Source organism: Caloenas nicobarica, chromosome 15 (genome assembly GCF_036013445.1).
Source record: "Caloenas nicobarica isolate bCalNic1 chromosome 15, bCalNic1.hap1, whole genome shotgun sequence".
Taxonomy (NCBI): domain Eukaryota; kingdom Metazoa; phylum Chordata; class Aves; order Columbiformes; family Columbidae; genus Caloenas; species Caloenas nicobarica.
The window spans coordinates 7,575,269-7,592,324 of record NC_088259.1 but is presented as its reverse complement, the minus strand read 5'-3'; the positions used below and the strand labels follow the sequence as shown (position 1 = coordinate 7,592,324).

General features: G+C 55.4%; 1 protein-coding gene across 3 annotated transcripts; it reads right to left on the bottom strand.

Annotated features, from left to right (window-relative positions):
- Positions 1-381: 381 nt before the first annotated feature.
- KCNS1 (potassium voltage-gated channel modifier subfamily S member 1) lies at positions 382-9,634 on the bottom strand. Of its 3 annotated transcripts, XM_065645738.1 has the most exons (4): positions 9,152-9,321; positions 8,502-8,506; positions 4,732-5,714; positions 382-837 (listed from the first exon to the last, which is right to left on the bottom strand). In XM_065645738.1, the coding sequence occupies exons 3-4, from the start codon at positions 5,695-5,697 to the stop codon at positions 382-384; spliced, it is 1,422 nt and encodes a 473-aa protein (XP_065501810.1). In that variant the 5' UTR covers positions 5,698-5,714; positions 8,502-8,506; positions 9,152-9,321. The 3 variants fall into 3 exon arrangements, with proteins under 3 accessions (XP_065501810.1, XP_065501809.1, XP_065501811.1); XM_065645737.1 differs by lacking the exons at positions 8,502-8,506; positions 9,152-9,321 and adding an exon at positions 9,539-9,634 and having other exon boundaries at positions 4,732-5,724; XM_065645739.1 differs by lacking the exons at positions 8,502-8,506; positions 9,152-9,321 and having other exon boundaries at positions 4,732-5,848.
- Positions 9,635-17,056: the final 7,422 nt, after the last annotated feature.

The window sequence follows — 17,056 nt, the reverse complement described above, 5'->3', positions numbered from 1 at the left end:
CACAAAACCTCGGGCAGAGAAAAACCCCCCTTCACAGGGCAGTGCCTGATCAGGGGTCACCTGTATTTCTTTTTTTTTCTCACTCCCTTTCTGGCAGGGGTATGACCAGCGCCGCAGCCTTGGGGGAGCAGGGCTGTCACTGAGTGAGGGTTGAGACATGTCCGGGTGGACCCAGCTGCTGCATCCCGGAGCTGGAAGCAGCCGATACCCACTGGGCATCTCCTCCAACCCCTCCTGTCCTCCGCGGGGCAGGGGGGATGCCAGGCACAGTGCGAGATGGGGAGAGCCTGGCTGCTCCACTGTGTCCCGGTGCAACAGCCGTGCCGTGCTTGCAGTGAGCAAGTGGGTCCCGTGCGTGCCCCGGTGCTGCGGCGCGGGGGGTCAGGGTGTGGGGTGGGAGCTGGGGGTCAGACCGCGGCGGTCGGGGCTGCCCCTGCCCAGGGAGGTCTCGCTCAGAGCCTCTGAGTCTCGGTCGCGGCTGGAGATACTTTCCACGTCCTCGGGGTCTTTCTTCCCGCTGTTCCTCACGGCCGCCTCCAGCGCCTTCTGCTTGCGGTAGAAGTGGGAGAACTTGTTGAAGATGATGGTGATGGGCAGCGCCACGACCAGGATGCCTCCCAGGATGCAGCCCGAGGCAGCCAGCTTGCCCGCCACGGTGACGGGCACCACGTCGCCGTAGCCCACAGTGGTCATGCTGACCGTGCCCCACCACCAGCACGCCGGGATGGTGTCGAAGCCAACGTCTTCCTCCTTCTCGGCGGTGTAGGCCACGCCGGAGAAGACAGAGACCCCCACGGCCAGGTAGAGCAGCAGGATCCCCACCTCCCGGTAGCTGTGCTGGAAAGCAAAGCAGAGCGGTGGTCAGGGGACATGGGGGGACCGCAGAGCCCCTGTTTTCTGGCAGGGCCAGGGTAAGCACCCGCCAAAGCCACTGCCATCCTGCCAGCACGGCTGGTCTACTCGCTTTTTGATTGTCACAAGCAAATTTCTTGAGTGCTTCTGCCCACTGCTCTGCCACCTTGTTCTTCATCTTTTGGGGAAAGGAAGGCAGAGCTCTGATCCTGGGGTTTTTTCCCATCTCCTAACAGCCAGAGAATGCTTAACTGGAAACCACATAATGACTAAATGAAACAACATTTGAGCAAAGCAAACAGCAGAAGATACGGGAAAAGAGCTTCCATGGTCAAGATGAGACATAAAGGAGGTAGATTCACGGCAGGGAGTGAGAAGACTTTGCTTAGACTGCTGGCAAAAGCTGCTCAGCTAGTGCCAGTAATACCGAGGGGAAATAATCTCCTCCTCCACTGTCGCCTCAGACTGCAAATGCCCTATAGCAGCTCGAAGGAGCTCCTTGGGAAGGACAAACAGCTCAGAGCCACCACGTTTCAAGGATGTATCATCACTTGGCCATGAAAGGCTCACTCCTGGCTGGAGCTCAGCAGCACATCTGTACGTCCCAGCTGGGGAGCAGCAGAGATGAATAACCTTATGCATTTTTAAAGAGTATCAGTTATGGCCCTGGGATGTGTTGGAGGGTGAGGGGGAAGCCAGGTAGCTCCTACTGCTCAGGGCTTGTGGCACAAGGGAGGCTCCAGGAATCTCCCAGCTGATTCTCAGGCACCAGCTGCCACCTATTTGCAGCCTTCTATCCTCAAAATGTGTGGTTTGCTCACCTGTCTTCGGGCTGCTGCCTTGGCAGGAGGTCTATCTGCCCTTGGGACAGCCATGGACTCCTTCCTCTGCTGAATGCACATCTTTCCTCCAGTACAGCAGAAGACAAATGAAATGGAAGAGCCCAGTTTGAGCCTGTCTGGATATACCAGCGTGGGGACGGAGCACGGAGATGGCCTGCAGTAACCACAGCAGGGTGATGCATCCGCAGTCTGGGGGTGTGCAGCCCCAGCTCTTCCAACCTGTTTGTGTATTTAGGCCCCTCAGGGGACAGACAGCCACTCCTGTAGATCCCTAAATTACTCAGTGCCTAACAGCTATTGGCTGCCAGTGGGGGACAGGCACCAAACCCGCACCCGGGGAGCTGCAATAACGGTAAGGGATGTTGTGCGTGGTGGGGAGGAAGGGCAGGGATGTGTGGGAAGCCTCTCCTCAAGTTAAAAAGACCCTGAATCAGGCCCCAAGCAATCTGTAGACCATTAAGGGTTTATGATGCGCAAAAGGCAGAAATCCCTCTGCTAGCACTTTTGTGGCAGGGGAACAATTACTCGGCTTGCCAGAGCCATCGCTCCCACTTCCTGGCTGTTAACAGCCTTTACTCCTCTGCCGCTGCTTTATGCTCTTGCAATAGGAAGTAAATTATGATTAACAAGACGTTGTAATTTATGTGCCCAGTAAATCACAATGCCAAGTGGTTGCGTCAGATTTGTGTCTTCGCTCATCCCCATTTACAGCTGGCTCCGGAGTCCCCGGGAAGCAGCACTTTCCAGCGCATCACTCAGTGAATCGGCGGCTCAGCAGAGGCTGGAGCCGGGATGCTGCTGGCTCCCCAGATCTTGTCTGCTGCTTAATAACATGCAGATGAGCCCATCAGTCCCTGCTTTGCTGCAACATGTTGTTCACGATGAAATGGAGCACAGAAAGGGATCAGAGAGCCCTTCCCATGTGTACAACTTTATTTAAATTTTGCAAGCAGTGTTACATGGGTCTGTCACTTGCTAATTGCTCTTCCAAGGTGAGTCTGTGTCAGTAAGTATGGTGCAGGTAGCACTTCAGGTGTCTTCATTTCAAACGATCCTCCCTGGACCCTGCTTTCAGCAGGCTTTGAGGATGCCAGGAGTTTTTCCCCCCTCGCTTCTTCTGATGCTCTGTGGGCTTTGCAGGACTAGTGCTGGGCTGGTCCTGCTTCACAGCAGAAGCTGGCAGAAGACCTTTCCTGCTGCTCATCCCCAGCCACACTGGGGGTTGCTTTTCTCCGGGGCTCACCCATGGGGATGGCTCCAACCTGGCAGCTGAGTCCTGCCGATGCCAGGACATCTCCTGCTGGCCTCGCCACAGCTGCAGCAGTGACAAACAGGGTGTCCCCAGCCGTGGCTGTGCCCGCTCCGTCCTTGCGATGGCCCTTCAGAGGGAGCAGCATCAGGAGCTGCGGCTCTGGCCCCTGCCAGGCACTGCGTGGGAGGAAAGCATCCCTTTGGTTGAATTTCAAACTCTGTTATGAAGATTGCTTTCTTTGGCCATTTGGCATAGCCTTTGTTAGAAGGAGGAAAAAAATACAGGGATATTTCATGAGCAGTGCTTGAAAAACAATCTTCTGGTTTAAATGTGGGGACCAGAGGATGTCCCACGAGGAGAGGAGATGTTTGTCATGGTGATCCCCTCCCTGTGCCCAGCACAAGCCCTGTGCATGGTGGGACATGGGGAGTGTGTGTCACTCTGCATCTTGGCAGGCTCAAGGATTCACTTTAGTATTTCTCTTGATCTGGTTGTCAAGAATCAGAGACCATTAAAGGCTGAGTTTAATTTGCTTATGCATCAGGCTGGATTTTCTGTGTAAGCGCAGGAGGTGAGGGGACAGTTTCGCCCTCCCCAGATTTGGGCACATGGCCCTCAGCACCAGGGGGACGGAGGAGGGAGGGACAGTGGGGGAGAGCTGAGCTTTGCGGGGCACCATGGCTGGTCCATGCTGCGCAGCCGTGCTGCGGCGACAGAGCTCTGGACCACAGCACCAGGCTGGTGAGGATTTCCTGATGGCTTCATGCTTTGGCTTTTGTCACAGCTGATCTTGGTCTGTCTAAGGAGGCTGGGGATGGGGAGGAGAGACACAGCCTTGGGGCACGCCACAGAGGATGAGGACATCCTCTCACCGAATCTGCAGGGGTGCTACCTCTTGGCATGCCTGAACCCTGGTCCTTCACTGTCTCTGCATCATCCTCATCCTCTGGAGGACCATGAGGTCCTGGGGCCAGCTTCCCCCAGGCCTGAACACCTTGCTTGCCCTGAGCTTTTCCAGCACCCTGAGGGGTGGCTGCTGGTAACTCGGGCTCTGCAGGGGTCAGGGACCCTGCCTTGGGCTGGTTGTCTCAGTTCCTGCAGTTAACCCTTTGCTTTTCTACTGCTGCTTTGTGCCACCTGTGGTTAACCGTGTGCCAGTCTCAACCTCATCATGTCATAGAGGATGCAAATGTCAGCTCAGCTGGACTGGGATCTCTATGTCTGCCTAGATGGGTAGACACCAAGGGTTGGAGTCACCTTTGGCCAGCTGCCATCATGTCCTTAGGAGGCTCCTGCTTCTCCCCGACTGGAGCAGCTCCAAGCTCCAAGCTCCCATACCCAGCAGCTGCTGGCTGGCCTGGTCCCTGCTCAGCAGGTCACTTGCAGCCCTGCTGGGCACTGACCACTTCTGGTGGGACATCACCATCCACCCGTGCATGGCTGAGTCTGTTCCAACACTGTGCAACAGGGCTTGCACACCATGGTGGGGAAGGGGTGGCTGAATCCCTGGAAGAACCAGCTCTGCATGAAGCAAAGTCTGCAAGCAATGGGGTGAACTGCTATTTGCCTTACAAAGAGGACTTGTGTAGTGCTCCTCACACTTGGTTGCTTTGGCAGGCACACAAACCAACAAACGAGCTCACCACCCCAAGGACACTCTCCACACACCACCCAGAGCACATAGCTCACTGGGAATGGGAATTTCTGCATCCCCTGGCTGTACCAGAGGTCTCCTCCTCACCCAGAGACTACAGGAGTAGATATGGAGACAGAGAACCAGTTTACCTTCAAGGTGGCCCCCAGCGACCTCAGTCCGGTGGAGTGCCGAGCCAGCTTCAGCACCCGGAATATCCTCATGAGCCGAAACACCTGCACGACCTTGCCCAGGTTGCCCAGCTCTGAGTCACTGCCCATGGTCACATCCACCAAGAGGGTGAAGTAGAAGGGCAACACTGAGACAATGTCAATCAGGTTCAGCGGGTGCTTGAAGAACTTCCTGGGGTTGGGAGAGAGCAGCAGGCGGGAAGACACTTCGAAGGTGAACCAGGAGATGCAGAAATACTCCAGCTTGTGCAGGACAGGTTCGTCGAGCACGTTGCCATTCTCATCTACCTCTTGGTACTCGGGCATGCTGTGGATGCACATGGTGGCTATGGAAACCAGCACCACGCTGATGGACACGAAGCTGAAGAGTTTGCTGGGGATGGAGTAGCCGGGGTTCTCCATGGTGAGCCAGAGGCGTTTGCGCACGTTGCCGCAGCGCAGCGTGCTGTAGTGCAGCAGGTCATGGTTGATGTCGGAGATCTCATCGGGGGATGTGTCCACACTGCTGACCTCGCTCTCCTCATCCCAGTTGTGGTGCCGGCTCTCCAGTTTGCGCTCATGGTAGCGGTAGCTGCAGCAGGAGTCCAGGAAGAACTCGTTGATGCCCCAGTACTCAATCTCCTGGCAGAAAGAGAAGACGCACAGCTCCTCCATGACGTGCAGCTTCCCCGTCTGGTAGAAGTGAAGCACATAGAGGAAGAAGCCGGGGTTTCGGTCGAAGTAGAACTCCCTGGCGCTCACGTCGTAGTCATCGCAGAGCTGGAGGATGGACTCCTCCGAGTCGCAGAAGAGCAGGCGTCCCAGGCGGGTGTCGGGGAACTTGGAGAGGGCGCTGGAACTGAGCCGCCTTCTCAGACCCCCCACGTTGATGTTGATAACGTCCTCCTCAAAACTGGGACCCCAGTAATTAAAGGTCTTGTTGACCATGATCAGCAGAGCAGGAGCTGGTTCCACCTGCGGGCGAGACACAGCGGGGCTGGAGGGGACACGGGGCTCCCCCCGGATCCGGGTGCTCCTGGGTGAGGAGGCGGGGGCAGAAGGACCCTGGGGCGGGAGGGGGGATGCTCGCATTTTGAAAAGTGAGAAAGAACCAGGGAGAGAGGAGGGGAAAGAAGCAGCTTTTGGCTTTGCTGGTATGGAAGGGGTAAAAAAAAAAAAAGCGGATGATTTTTCCACGTGAAACTTTTCCTTATCTTTTTTTTACCTCTTAAAGTTTTTCCCTTTGCAGATCGTGAATGACATGAGGAAGGCAGTTTACTGCCCCTCCAGCAGCTCATCCCTGGGGCTTTCCTTGTTCAAACAGGTAATTAGTCACTGAAGAGAGGATTTACACCGGGAAGAGCCTCCCCCGTGGACAAAACAGATGCAGCGATTCTGCCCAAGAGCTTTATAGCCCGGCTACCTATGTTGCTAATTAAACCTGGTCAAAAAGTGCTTAGATGGTGCAATCTGCAAAGGCAGTTTTGACAAACTCCAAGTATTTTCACAAAGGTGTCAGTTTTAGGGAGAATTTCAGTCAAAGAAGTGTCAAAACAATCTGCCTGCTTTGTTTCCTCTTGTGTGTTCTGTCATGTAAAATATTAAGATTATTTTTATATATTGAAACATAAGAAAAACATGATTCAGAATTATTGACGACTGAGTTAAAAACCTTTGTGTTGGTAGGGAAATAAAAACCAAAGTTTTGATTTCTATTGTGTTTCAAGATTTTAAAAGTTTCAGGGAGCTGAGCTTTTCCATCCAGCAGAAATTCCATTTTCTAATGAGCAGCAGTTAAAGTGTCTAACAAATACAAGCATTCCCACGCCTTCAACCCGTCTTGACCAGAAGCTTAGAATAAAAAGGCAAATAGAAAGGTTTGTGATCTTTCTGTGTCACCTGGAAATCAGGCTTGTCCACAGATCTTATTCATCAAAACACCTGGGAGTGCATTGAGCAGCCACACAGTTCCCCCCACTCCTGGCACGGGGTGTTGGGTGTCCTCAGAAAGGACACTGGATTTGTCCTATTGGTTGAGGAATTGTATTTTTCCCCATACATCAGCTACTTTGGAAAAATCCCACTATCAGGTGTGACTTGCTCCTGAGCTCTGCCCACACTTCCAGGGTCATTGCTGGTACTGACGCAACTTCTGCAGCCGCTGATGCTTTTGCTGCAGCGCTCGCTGAGGAATCTGTGACCTCCAGGCTGGGCTGTCTCCCACCTCAGAGCCTTTCCTCCCTGGTTTTCACCAGCCAGCTGTTATTAGAAAAATCTCTCACCTTCTCTGTCTTGTGCCACCCACTGAAGTTTTTGAACTTTCAGGTAACCCAGGGACAGAGGCCACAGACAAGCAGCAGGAGCCGAGGGAAAAGGCTGCAGGTGCCACCAGACCCCGCACGGGACAGTCCGGTCCCACAGCAGCCACCGAGGGCCAAGGGCAGATCAGTGACACGAGGCGGGTCCCCCCTGTCCTGGGGAACCCCGGTTCCCCTGCAGACACCTTTGCAGCCCAGCCCTGTGTTGCTCACTGACATCTCCTGGGGTTTATGGGGCAAGCACTAAAGCTCCGCGTGTCTTCCCATGTCTGAGAAACGCAGCGTTAAAAGGTTTGTCGGACCAGGAGGGACCTGGGGAACATTTTCGCAACTAAATCTGGAGGTCAGAGCAGAGCTGGAGGGGGACTGGTACCAGAGTGGTGGTTAGAAATAAACCCCAGAGGGGTGTTTTTAAGCTGAGCAAGGCTGTGGGTGCAGCAAATGCCAGATTTGTGTGAAGTAGCCTGGCAAAGGCATCTGCTAACTCCACTGCATCTCCCAGCCAGGGCTCCTTAAAGACACAGGCTTTGCACCACAGAGCCAGCGCTTCCCATTACACCACGTCTGGAGGAGAAAACTGGCTTGTGATGAGCCTCAGAGCTTAATGGACTCACTGTCTTGCCTTCCAAAGGGGAGGGGAAAAAAAAAGGATCATTTTTTTAATGCTTAAGATAAAAGCAAGAGAGAAAAGGGAGTGTAAACGCCCCTTTTCCGAGATAAATTGGAATTTCTGTGATAGATTAGCTTTTCTAGGGAAGACATCACACAGCCCATCTGTGGGGTGGGGATGACTAATCCAGGTTCCTTCCAGAAGGATGCTCATGCGTTCAGGCTACAAACACACACACAGGGGCCATGGGGGTGGGTCTGCAGGATCCAGCTCATCCCACCCTCATCCTCAGCCTCTCTCTGCACCCTCCCTGTGCAGCATCTGCTCTGGGAGGCCAGGCCAGGTGTCACCAAAATCAAAGGTGAGGTGGTTTTGGGGTTGGGGTGGGCACAGGGCAGCGCAGGTGGCTACTGGGATGGTGGGACAAGCCCAAAGAGATGCTGCAGCTCCGCAGGACTGTCCCCAGCGCGTGGCTGTGGCTCTGGGTAAGATGTGCCAAAACCTGAGAGTGGGGAGGGAGCTCCCACCACTCTCCCAGCTCAAAAAAAAAAAAAAAAAGAGAAAAGTGGGTGTGGGGACCCTGCAAGACTTTGTACCCCAGGGAATCCCTCCCGTGCAGGAAGCAGAGCAAGGAAAGGGTCGTGAACTGTCTGAGATGCTCCTTTCTGATGTTTGCTTCTGAATAGAGCCAATTATTTCCGCCCGCATACAGCTTTCATCTAGGAATCTGAAGCAGCAATTAATAGTTTTATAACTCTTTTCCCTACTCATTTCACGACTAGCTAAGCTCAGCTTTAGAACAAAGGTGAGGTTTGAACTAAGACCTGGCCTGATCTCCCCTGTTGGCTCATCAAAGCGTGAGCCTGTCTCACGTTTGCCAGGGTATCTGCTGGGAAACAGAAGCTTACTTGCAGAGAGTGGGGTGTCTTTTTGTTTTAAAGTGCAATGGACAGAGAATACAAATGTCTCTGACTGGAATAATATGAATTTGCAAAATTTTCCTTTAGTTAACCCAAAATTTCCATAAATGGTCAGAAAAATAGAACAGATAAAGCCAGTCTCTTTTTGATAAATTTTGGAATATATTGCAAGCTATTTTAATGAGACAATCATCAGAATTACACAAGCCCAGTGTGAGCTGGGTGTTGGGCATTCAAATGAATATGTATCTTGTGGGAAAAAAAATCTCTGACATATGAATTTATGACAGTAAAAAATATAAACCCAGATCAAGCATATCTGTAAGAAATGTTAGAAGAGTTTCCCTTGACAACATATTTTTTGCTTAAAGGCTTTCAAATGGAAGTTATGTATGTTTATTCGAACTGGCGGAGGGGACCCAGGGGAGTGGGAAGGAAGCTGCTAATAGACATTCAAGTGAGGATGCAGCAAGTGCAGTGAGTATTGCACACAGGGACTTTTCCAACCAGGTACAATGGATTTAGATTAACAGTCCAAATAAAAAGCCCTGTACTTACAGCTCAGTGAGGCTTCCCAACAGGGAGTCGTGTGGCTTGTCTCAAAGGAGCCATTAGAAACACGCAGAGAAGGAGGAAACCCTTCATCCTTTGCCTGTAGCCCAGTCCTAAATGCCCTGTCACCCTGGGCTTGCGACCCTGCGCGTCCCAGGTGCACAGGGGTGGTGGCTGCAAATCACTGAGGAAATGCTGTGTGGTTTGCCCATGGGGCTGGGGTAGAGCTGGGGGCGCCCCGCCGGGTACCTGGCAGGGGGAATGTGGCTGGGTGACCTTCCAGCTCCTGCAGGATGGTGTCCCCATCAGTGATGTGCTTGGGCAGGACTGGGGAGACACCTGCTTTCTGGTCACCCAGAAGTGTCCCTGCAGAGCCCTGTCCCCATCACTGTAAGCGTACCTGTACCCGTCGGCCTGACAATGCTCAGGACCAAACCCTTCCCTTGATGGTGGAGGGTGTTTGCCAGGCGGGCGGGGGGGAGCATAGAGGGGGGATTCCACTGCTGGCTGCTCCCTGCAGGCAGAGCATCAGCTGATGTTGTGTGGTGAGAGCCACCGAAATGCCCGGGGCTGGGGATGCAGATGACAGGGGGACTCCCTGCTCAATTCGGGGTGCAGGAGGGGGTGATTACCGATAGCTCGGGTCTCTACTACGAGGGGGCAGCCCAGCGCCTGCTGCAGATAATGCCCTGCCCTGTGCCAGCCTCTGCTCCAGGGTCCCACGCTGTGGCTGCGCAGCTCTCCGGAGGGAACCCCCGCGCCCTGCCCTGCACCCTGGGGGAGAGGAGGAGATGCAGCCCCCGCAGGAGGAAGGCTTCGGGGAAAGGGTTTCTCCTACACCCCCCTCCTGAGGGACCGGGAGGAGTATCCCTGTGCCCCGGATCCCAACAGCATCCCGGGATGCGAGTGCTGGCACGGCGGCTCCCTGCTCGTCCCGGGATGTCTGTACCTCGCTTCCCCGCTCGTCCCGGTGTGCCGCTGCCCTCATCCCTGCTCACCCCCGCATGCCGCTGCTCCTGTTGACCTCTCACCCGGGGATGCCGGTGCCCTTGGTGCCTGCCGCGCCCCAGGGTGCTGATCCCTGCAATGCCCGGGGATGCCGATACCCTGGCTTCCCGGGATGCCGGCGCCCCGTTCCCTGCTGTTCTCTGGTTTGCCGATCCCACGGTCCTCGCCGCGCCCCGTGATGCCGGTGCCCCGGGATGCCGGCGCCTGCAGCACCCCGAGATGCCGCTGCCCGAGTCCCCGCCCCGCGATGCCGGTGCCCGCAGCGCCCTGGGTGCCGGTGCCCCGGGTCCCCGCCGCACCCCGGGTGCCGGAGCCCGGCCCCGCCGCTCACCTGCCTCGGCGCCGCCCCCGCCGCAGCGTGCGCGCCCGGCGCGGAGCCGCGGAGCCCTGCGGGGCCGGCGGCGGCGGCAGAAGCTCCGCGGGGCCGGAGGGGGGTCCCGCCCGCCGCCCCTCCCGGGGTGCCGCCCTCCGGTCCGCCCGCAGCCGCGGGGTGGGAGCGGGGAGGCGAGGCCGGTCTCCGGCGGCTGCGATGGGGCAGGAGCGCAGCGGTGCGTCCGTCCCCCCGCCCGGTACCCTGGGGCGTTCCCCGAGCTCTGTGCAGGAGAGAGGGCTGGGGAGGGCTGGGGATGCCCGGGGGAGCCCGCCCAGTCCCACGGGCAAGCCTGCCGGGACCACAACACGGGAGACCAGATTTTAACAAAACTGGCTGGCGGGTCGGTGTAGCTCCAGTGCAAGGCAGGTGGTTTCCTTGGGGGCCGAGCAGGGGCTGGCAGCGGGACAGGAACCCTGGGACAGGTGTAGGTGCCCCTACCCTGCCCACCTTACCTGCTGGAAGTGCCCGTAGCAGCTGGGCGAGCCTGCGGGATGGCTGTCGGGAGCTGCAGTGGGGTATGGGCTTCGTCCAGCCCTTGCCTACTCCAGGTCTTTGCAAAGCTGCCCAAGCAGTGAGTGCTGCCCTTGGGGGGCTGAGCCCCTGGAGCTGTGTGGGGTGCAGCGTGCTGTCCTGTGCTGTGGGTGTTCAGGGCCCCAGCAGCCATGCTGCCCTGCACCAGCCAGGTGATGCAGCTCTGCCCTTGCAGTCTCCCTCCATGTGATCCAGCTCCATCTTCCTCCTTGGGACCAGGGCTGTGTAGGGCACCAGGACAGCCCCCCCCAGGGAAGAGCCGCCCTGGCTCGTTGAGCTTCCCACTGTCTCTTTAAAGCCTTGTTGGTTGGTGGGCGAAGGCAGAAAGTCCCCGGCACGACACACACTGTGTTTCAGGTCAGCAAGCTGCCACTGCCACCCAGGGCCACCCCCATGTGGCCTTGGGACTGCTGCAAGTGCACCAGTTTCCCCAGAAGTCAACTGCCAGAGCAGAGAGACAGGAAAAAAAGGATGGGAGACCTTCCTGAGGTGACGGCAAGGGCTGTATGTCCGCACAGCAATGCCTCATTGCTCCAGCAGCCGGCACAGAGTGGCTGTGCCAGACAGGCAGCTCGCACAGGGCGAGACTTCACACCACCCTCTGCACCGGATCCCTCAGCTTGCTGATTCCAGCCCAAGGGGCTGGAGCCTGCGGGTGCTCACCATCCTTCAGGTTTGCATGTGGCTGGCTGAGAGCTCTTTTTGGTGGCAAGCATCCTTCCCCCTGCCTGCGCGCCTGCCTCCCGCGGCCGCCTGTGCTGCCAGCCCCATCCCTGTGCCAGGCAGCGCTCGCCGCTGCGGGGCCATCAGTGTGTTTCCATGTGTGTGGTGTGTCAGACTGCGTGTGCCGTGTGCTTGTTTAGATGGGAAGGAGGCAGCGGAGGGAGGGGGGAGGGATGACTTTGAGGGAGGCCTCAGAAAAGAAAAAAAAAAAAAGAGGAGAAAAAAAAACCTGAGGGAAATTCCTCTGTTCTGTGATATGAAGTGAAAAGCATTTATTTTTATGGCAATTAGGGATGGCTGAGCATCCCTGGAAGCTGCAAGATAAACACGCCCAGCTTTGTCTGCTCTGGGCACTTGCAAGCCCAGCTCGCAGCGGGTGCTGAGCCCCAGTGGGGTGCAGCCTACGGGGTGGGAGAAGGGCTGGCTCCTGCATGGGGTTTTCTCTGCTTGTCACTGACATACGGTGATCAGGGTGAATTTTCTTTTCCCTTCTGAAAATATTTCTCAGCCAGCCATTTTTCCAGGAAGATGCTGCACATCACACTGCGAGGGCACCCACTCCGTCCAGCACTTCATCTCTGCACCAGAGCCTCATTTATGCACTGCCACAGGAGAGACCTGAGCCTTGTCCCCCCCACAAACCACCCCTTCCAGCACTGGAAGGTTTGGTGAGTGTTCCCTGGGCTGTGTGGAGGAGCTGAAGTGGGAGTGGGAGGCGATTCAGAGCTGGGGCTCTGCCCGTAACGTTCCTAGGCTGGAGGGGTCACCCTGGGAAGGGGCTGGGGACACAGGGAAGGGAGACACCTCCATGGCTTCTGCTGCAGCTCAAAGCCCTGGCTGGAAGCAGCTGCAGGAGAGCAAAGTTCACCTCCCAGGGTGCAGATGCCCCATTTATGCTTGTGCTGGCATCGCAAAATCCTTCAGAGGGGACTTGGCTGCAGCATCAATGGTACCCGAGGTGAACTGTCCCTTTGCTGCACAAACTCAGATGCAAAAGGCCTGACTCTCCTATTAGCCCACCAGAGATTGCTGGCCTGACTTCACACTGACACTGGCAAGCAGTGGCAGGAAAGGGACATTCCCATTTTAAGGTTCTTTCTCAGTAAATTGACGTACAAGGACACTTACTCAGTACAGCTGGGTTTGCAGCCATGGTGGGAGGATGCAGTTCCCCAGGACATGGGCCAGCCCTGCGCCTCCACCTCCACTCCTGAACTAACTGGCAGTGAAGTGGAGACACGAACAGGCAGAAAATCAGGTCAGCTGGAAATGCCTTGCCATCTCTTCTTTTCATGTCTCCCTCCATCCTCCTCTCATGGGGAAGGATGGTCTCCTCCCACAGAAGCCCGGGGCGGGCACTATGTCAATAACCACATGGCAAATTCTCCAGGCGGGGATGGGGGGTGACATCTCTTGCCGTGGTCTCTTCTGCAGTCTGGAAGCAAATCGCAGAGGCAGGGTGAGTCTGAAGCCAGCAGCCATTTCAGTACTGCAGTGACTCATCCCAAAAGGCGCTCAGCTTGTGGCAGCTCCCTTCCTTTCTTCTTTCTGCTTTTTTTTTTTTTCTTTAATAGCTGATGTAGCAATAAATTAAAAAAAATGGGAGAAAATACATATGAATATAGCATGTCTGCAGAGCTCCTTTAATTAAAAGAAAAATCTTCAAGCACTTTTCAGCCCCTTGGACATCTGTTGTGAAAGGCCAGAGCTGCTGGGTATCTGCCACTTGGGAGGGTGGGATAGAGCACCTGCAAGCACAGAGGGGTCCGTGGAGCTGGCTGCCAACGGGGGCTGCTTAATGCTGGGGACACGAACACAAAGCATTTAACGAATAGTCCTTTCCAGAGCGAAAGAGCTAAATTGGGGCAGATGCAAAAGCCTGCTCTTGCGTTTCCCAGTGGCAGAGATGTTTGGCCTTTCCTTAATGCTCTTTTTTGCTGGTGGTTTCTGCGCTTGCTGGTGTGTTTGTCACCCCCGGCCTCCCACAAGCTCTGGAAGGGGATTGCTCTGGCTGGGGGGGGTTGGGCTTCTCCTTCCCATGCCATCAGCTGTCTCCGTTCCTGTGCCATCAGCTGTCCCCATGCAGCCTTGTGTCTCCCCAGAGCCAGCCCAGGGGGTGTCAGAGAGGGAAAGCCGAGCTGCCATGGGAGCATCCTCCGAGCAGGAGGAGGGGAGTGGGGACCACCAGCTCTGGGAGTCCCATCCCCACAACCCCATCTTCCCCCCAGAGCCCCAAGGTGTCTGTAGGTATTGCTGACAGGGGGATCTCAGCCTGCTCCATGCTGGAAATTATTTAACCAACCTCCTTCAGACTCTCGAGCCCTTCGATGCACCCACAGCATCCAGCCTCCCCCAGTAAGGTGACTGTGTTGCCATCTGTCTGCGGTGAGCAGGGGACAGGCTCTTGGTGTATTGCCTGGCTACAGCCCATCGCTCTGACAGCCTGAAACTTGTTTGGCTTGGAGTTTTACTGAGCCCACGGGGTGCCCAGGCAAGGAAAGATTAATGAACATTCACTGAACTTGCTGGAGACCTTGGCTTGCAGTTGGGCTCAGAAGCTGTAACCAGAAACATGAGAAAATTTGGAGAGTCTTAACGCAGCAGGTGCTATTTTTCATATAGATGGTGAGCCTCTGGAGAGGGAGGGTTGCAGTGTAAGGTCAGGCACTCCGGAGCAACGATTTACTGTTTGGAGGGCTTCCACATGCCCCGAGGACATACGTTGCCTCCATCTTACAGCAACTTGCAACCTCCCCTGTGCTGCATCCGCTCCCTCTGCTCTGTCTCTGCCCCAGGTTGTTTCCATGCTCTACAATGCCCGGAACACATCCCCAAAATCGAATTCAATAAAGCCAAAGGCCATTCGCAAGTTCCTTGTTAATCTGTTGGAGCATCTCAGGCCAGGGCTTCCTATGGGCCAGGCAGCCCCCTCCAGACCAGTCCCAGCAGGGCTGGGAGCCACCGGTGGGCAAGGATTCTGCCAGCAGGGCAGGGATTCTGCCAGCAGGGCAGGGATGCTGCCAGAAGGGCAGGTAGCATGGTATTAGGGGAGGGTTTCATAGCAAGGACTTGGTCTGTTCTCTGCCACCTGGATTTGATGCCAGAATCAGCCCGGGCACATTTCATTTACTAGTACAGACAAAGCCACAGCAACTGATCATCATACCCGAGCTTGTGCAGGCAGTGCAGGCTCACCACTTGCTTTCTCCACCGGGAGAGAAATGGGTAAAGATGGAAGCACAAATTTCATTGTAATTAAATCTTACAATACTGCAGGCCAAACCATCCAAGTAACCAAGAGCACAGCTGAGTCTTTGGCTCTCCACAGGCTCAGGCAGTGCAGACGTTTGCCCTGTATTTTGCTTTTGATCGCTGTGCACCCATGGCCAGGTAGAATAGAACAGGGACATCTGTCTCCTTCCCCTGTGCTGCCCTGGACATGGCACTGCCTTATAAATTAGTACTTAGTGGTGGCACAAGGAGACAAGTTGAAAATCAGTCTCTCCCTTAAATAAGGGAGTCGGGATAACGGGAGATGGGCTTGTGCCTCTTCAGTCCCTGCCCAGCTATGATGACAGATTCAGAAATTTCAAGGCAAAAGTATAAACTGGTGGTGAATTGTCACTACTCTTGTTATTTCGCAGGTTGAAGTGCCCGGGTGGTTTGAGGCTTTCAGCAAACACCCAGTCCCTGTTGCTGGCTTGCCTCCAGCTACCTCTGCACTGGCAAGGGGTGAGAGCATAAGCAATTACAGCTGAAGATTAACGGGGCATGGGCTGTGGGGGAGAAGCTCACTCATCTCTGGAAGGATGCAGTCTTTTGGGGTCCCCGCGGGAGGTATTGGCAATGTGGGGGGTGGTGATAGGGGCTCTGGTGGCAGAGGGTCTTTGGGTCTCAGGGCTCTGGAGGATGCTGGAGGACTTTCTGTCTTCCTTCATCCCATCTTTGCCTTTCCCTCCCACAGACATCATCCCTGCGTGGGCAGGACACCTCAGACCAAGGGGCTGATGGAGCTGCAGCGTCGGCGATCCGCCCTGTGAGATGCTGGAGCCTTGGGGAGGGCGTGGATCTGGAGGACCAGGCTGGCATGGGACCCGCTCGCTCCCCACAGGTGGGTGCTCTTGGTGACAGATCAGCCCTGCCGTGGTTTGGGGTTGGTGGCTCTCTGATGGCCCCAGGAAGGCTGCAGAGCCGCCATGGGGGGAGCAGGGGTGTCTGATGGCTCCTTGGCCTCCTGATAGATATTCCTGTGCTGCTGCATGGAGATTCGCTGCTGTCTTCATGTCAGAGCCCAGATTTTACAACATCAGCTATGGAATTTTCCTGCCGTACAGCTGGCTTAGCTGCTCGTTGCCATATATTTGTAGTTTTAGGGTTTTTTACCAGCAATCTTAGAACAAGCAGCAGAGGAGCAGCCAGGGACGCAGAGGCAGACCCGAGGATGAGAGCTTACTGGCTGGCTGGCTGGGAGAGGCACAGGCGTTCACTCCTGCAAAATGCGCACAGGATCCCACGCTTCACTGCCTCCTGCCACCAGCATTGCCATGTTGACGGCATCCCTCACTCTTTGATCTACAGGGTCCAGGGCTTGCCTTCTTAAGTAGCTTCAGGTACTAAGAAAGAACACATCTACCTTCTTTCCAAAGTCTTGGAGCAGAGGAAGAAGCATTTGCACCCCAAGAAAATACCCGTCGGTGGGCAGCCTATGCTGGGACACAGAAGCCCCGTTTGCCCGAGCCCTGGATGGATCCTCCCAATGACATTTCAGAAAAATGTTGTTCTATTTTTAATGGTCATAGTGCATGGAGCCAGGGAGTCAGTCTGTGAGTCCTGAGCACTGGCCCAGCCCTGTGCTGGAGACCAGGGCTAATGTGAAAAGCAGTCGTGCATCTTGGAGGATGCTTGGAGCAGCAGCCGTCTGCCCTGGGCTCATTAACATGATTGAGGCGCAGAAGCTCCTGAAGCAGAAAGGTATTTGGGCGACAGCCCATTGCCTGCTTTTGGTGTCTGCTTGGTCAGGCTCTGATCGTGTTGGGACCGGGGTGTTTCTCTGATTTGCACTGTACCTCTGGTTTGTGCCTTGAAGGTCCAAACCTCTCCGTTTGCCTGTCTGTGCAAGAACACGACACAGCGGTCTGCGATGCTGGGCTGCTTTTGCCTATCTCTCCCTGATTAATGTGAAACTCAGCTTCATGAATCATTCATGGAGCTTTATTTAGTATAATGATTTCTGACATCCAGTGCCTGGGAATAGCATTTTGGGACAGACCGT

What these genes read in the sequence shown, in the direction of transcription:
- KCNS1 (XM_065645739.1), bottom strand. Translation starts at nt 5,841, where the DNA reads ATGCGAGCATCCCCCCTCCCGCCCCAGGGTCCTTCTGCCCCCGCCTCC. An exon ending in CGCTGGGGGCCACCTTGAAG is followed by an intron (nt 838 to 4,731) that starts GTAAACTGGTTC and finishes TTTGCTTTCCAG; the next exon opens with CACAGCTACCGGGAGGTGGG.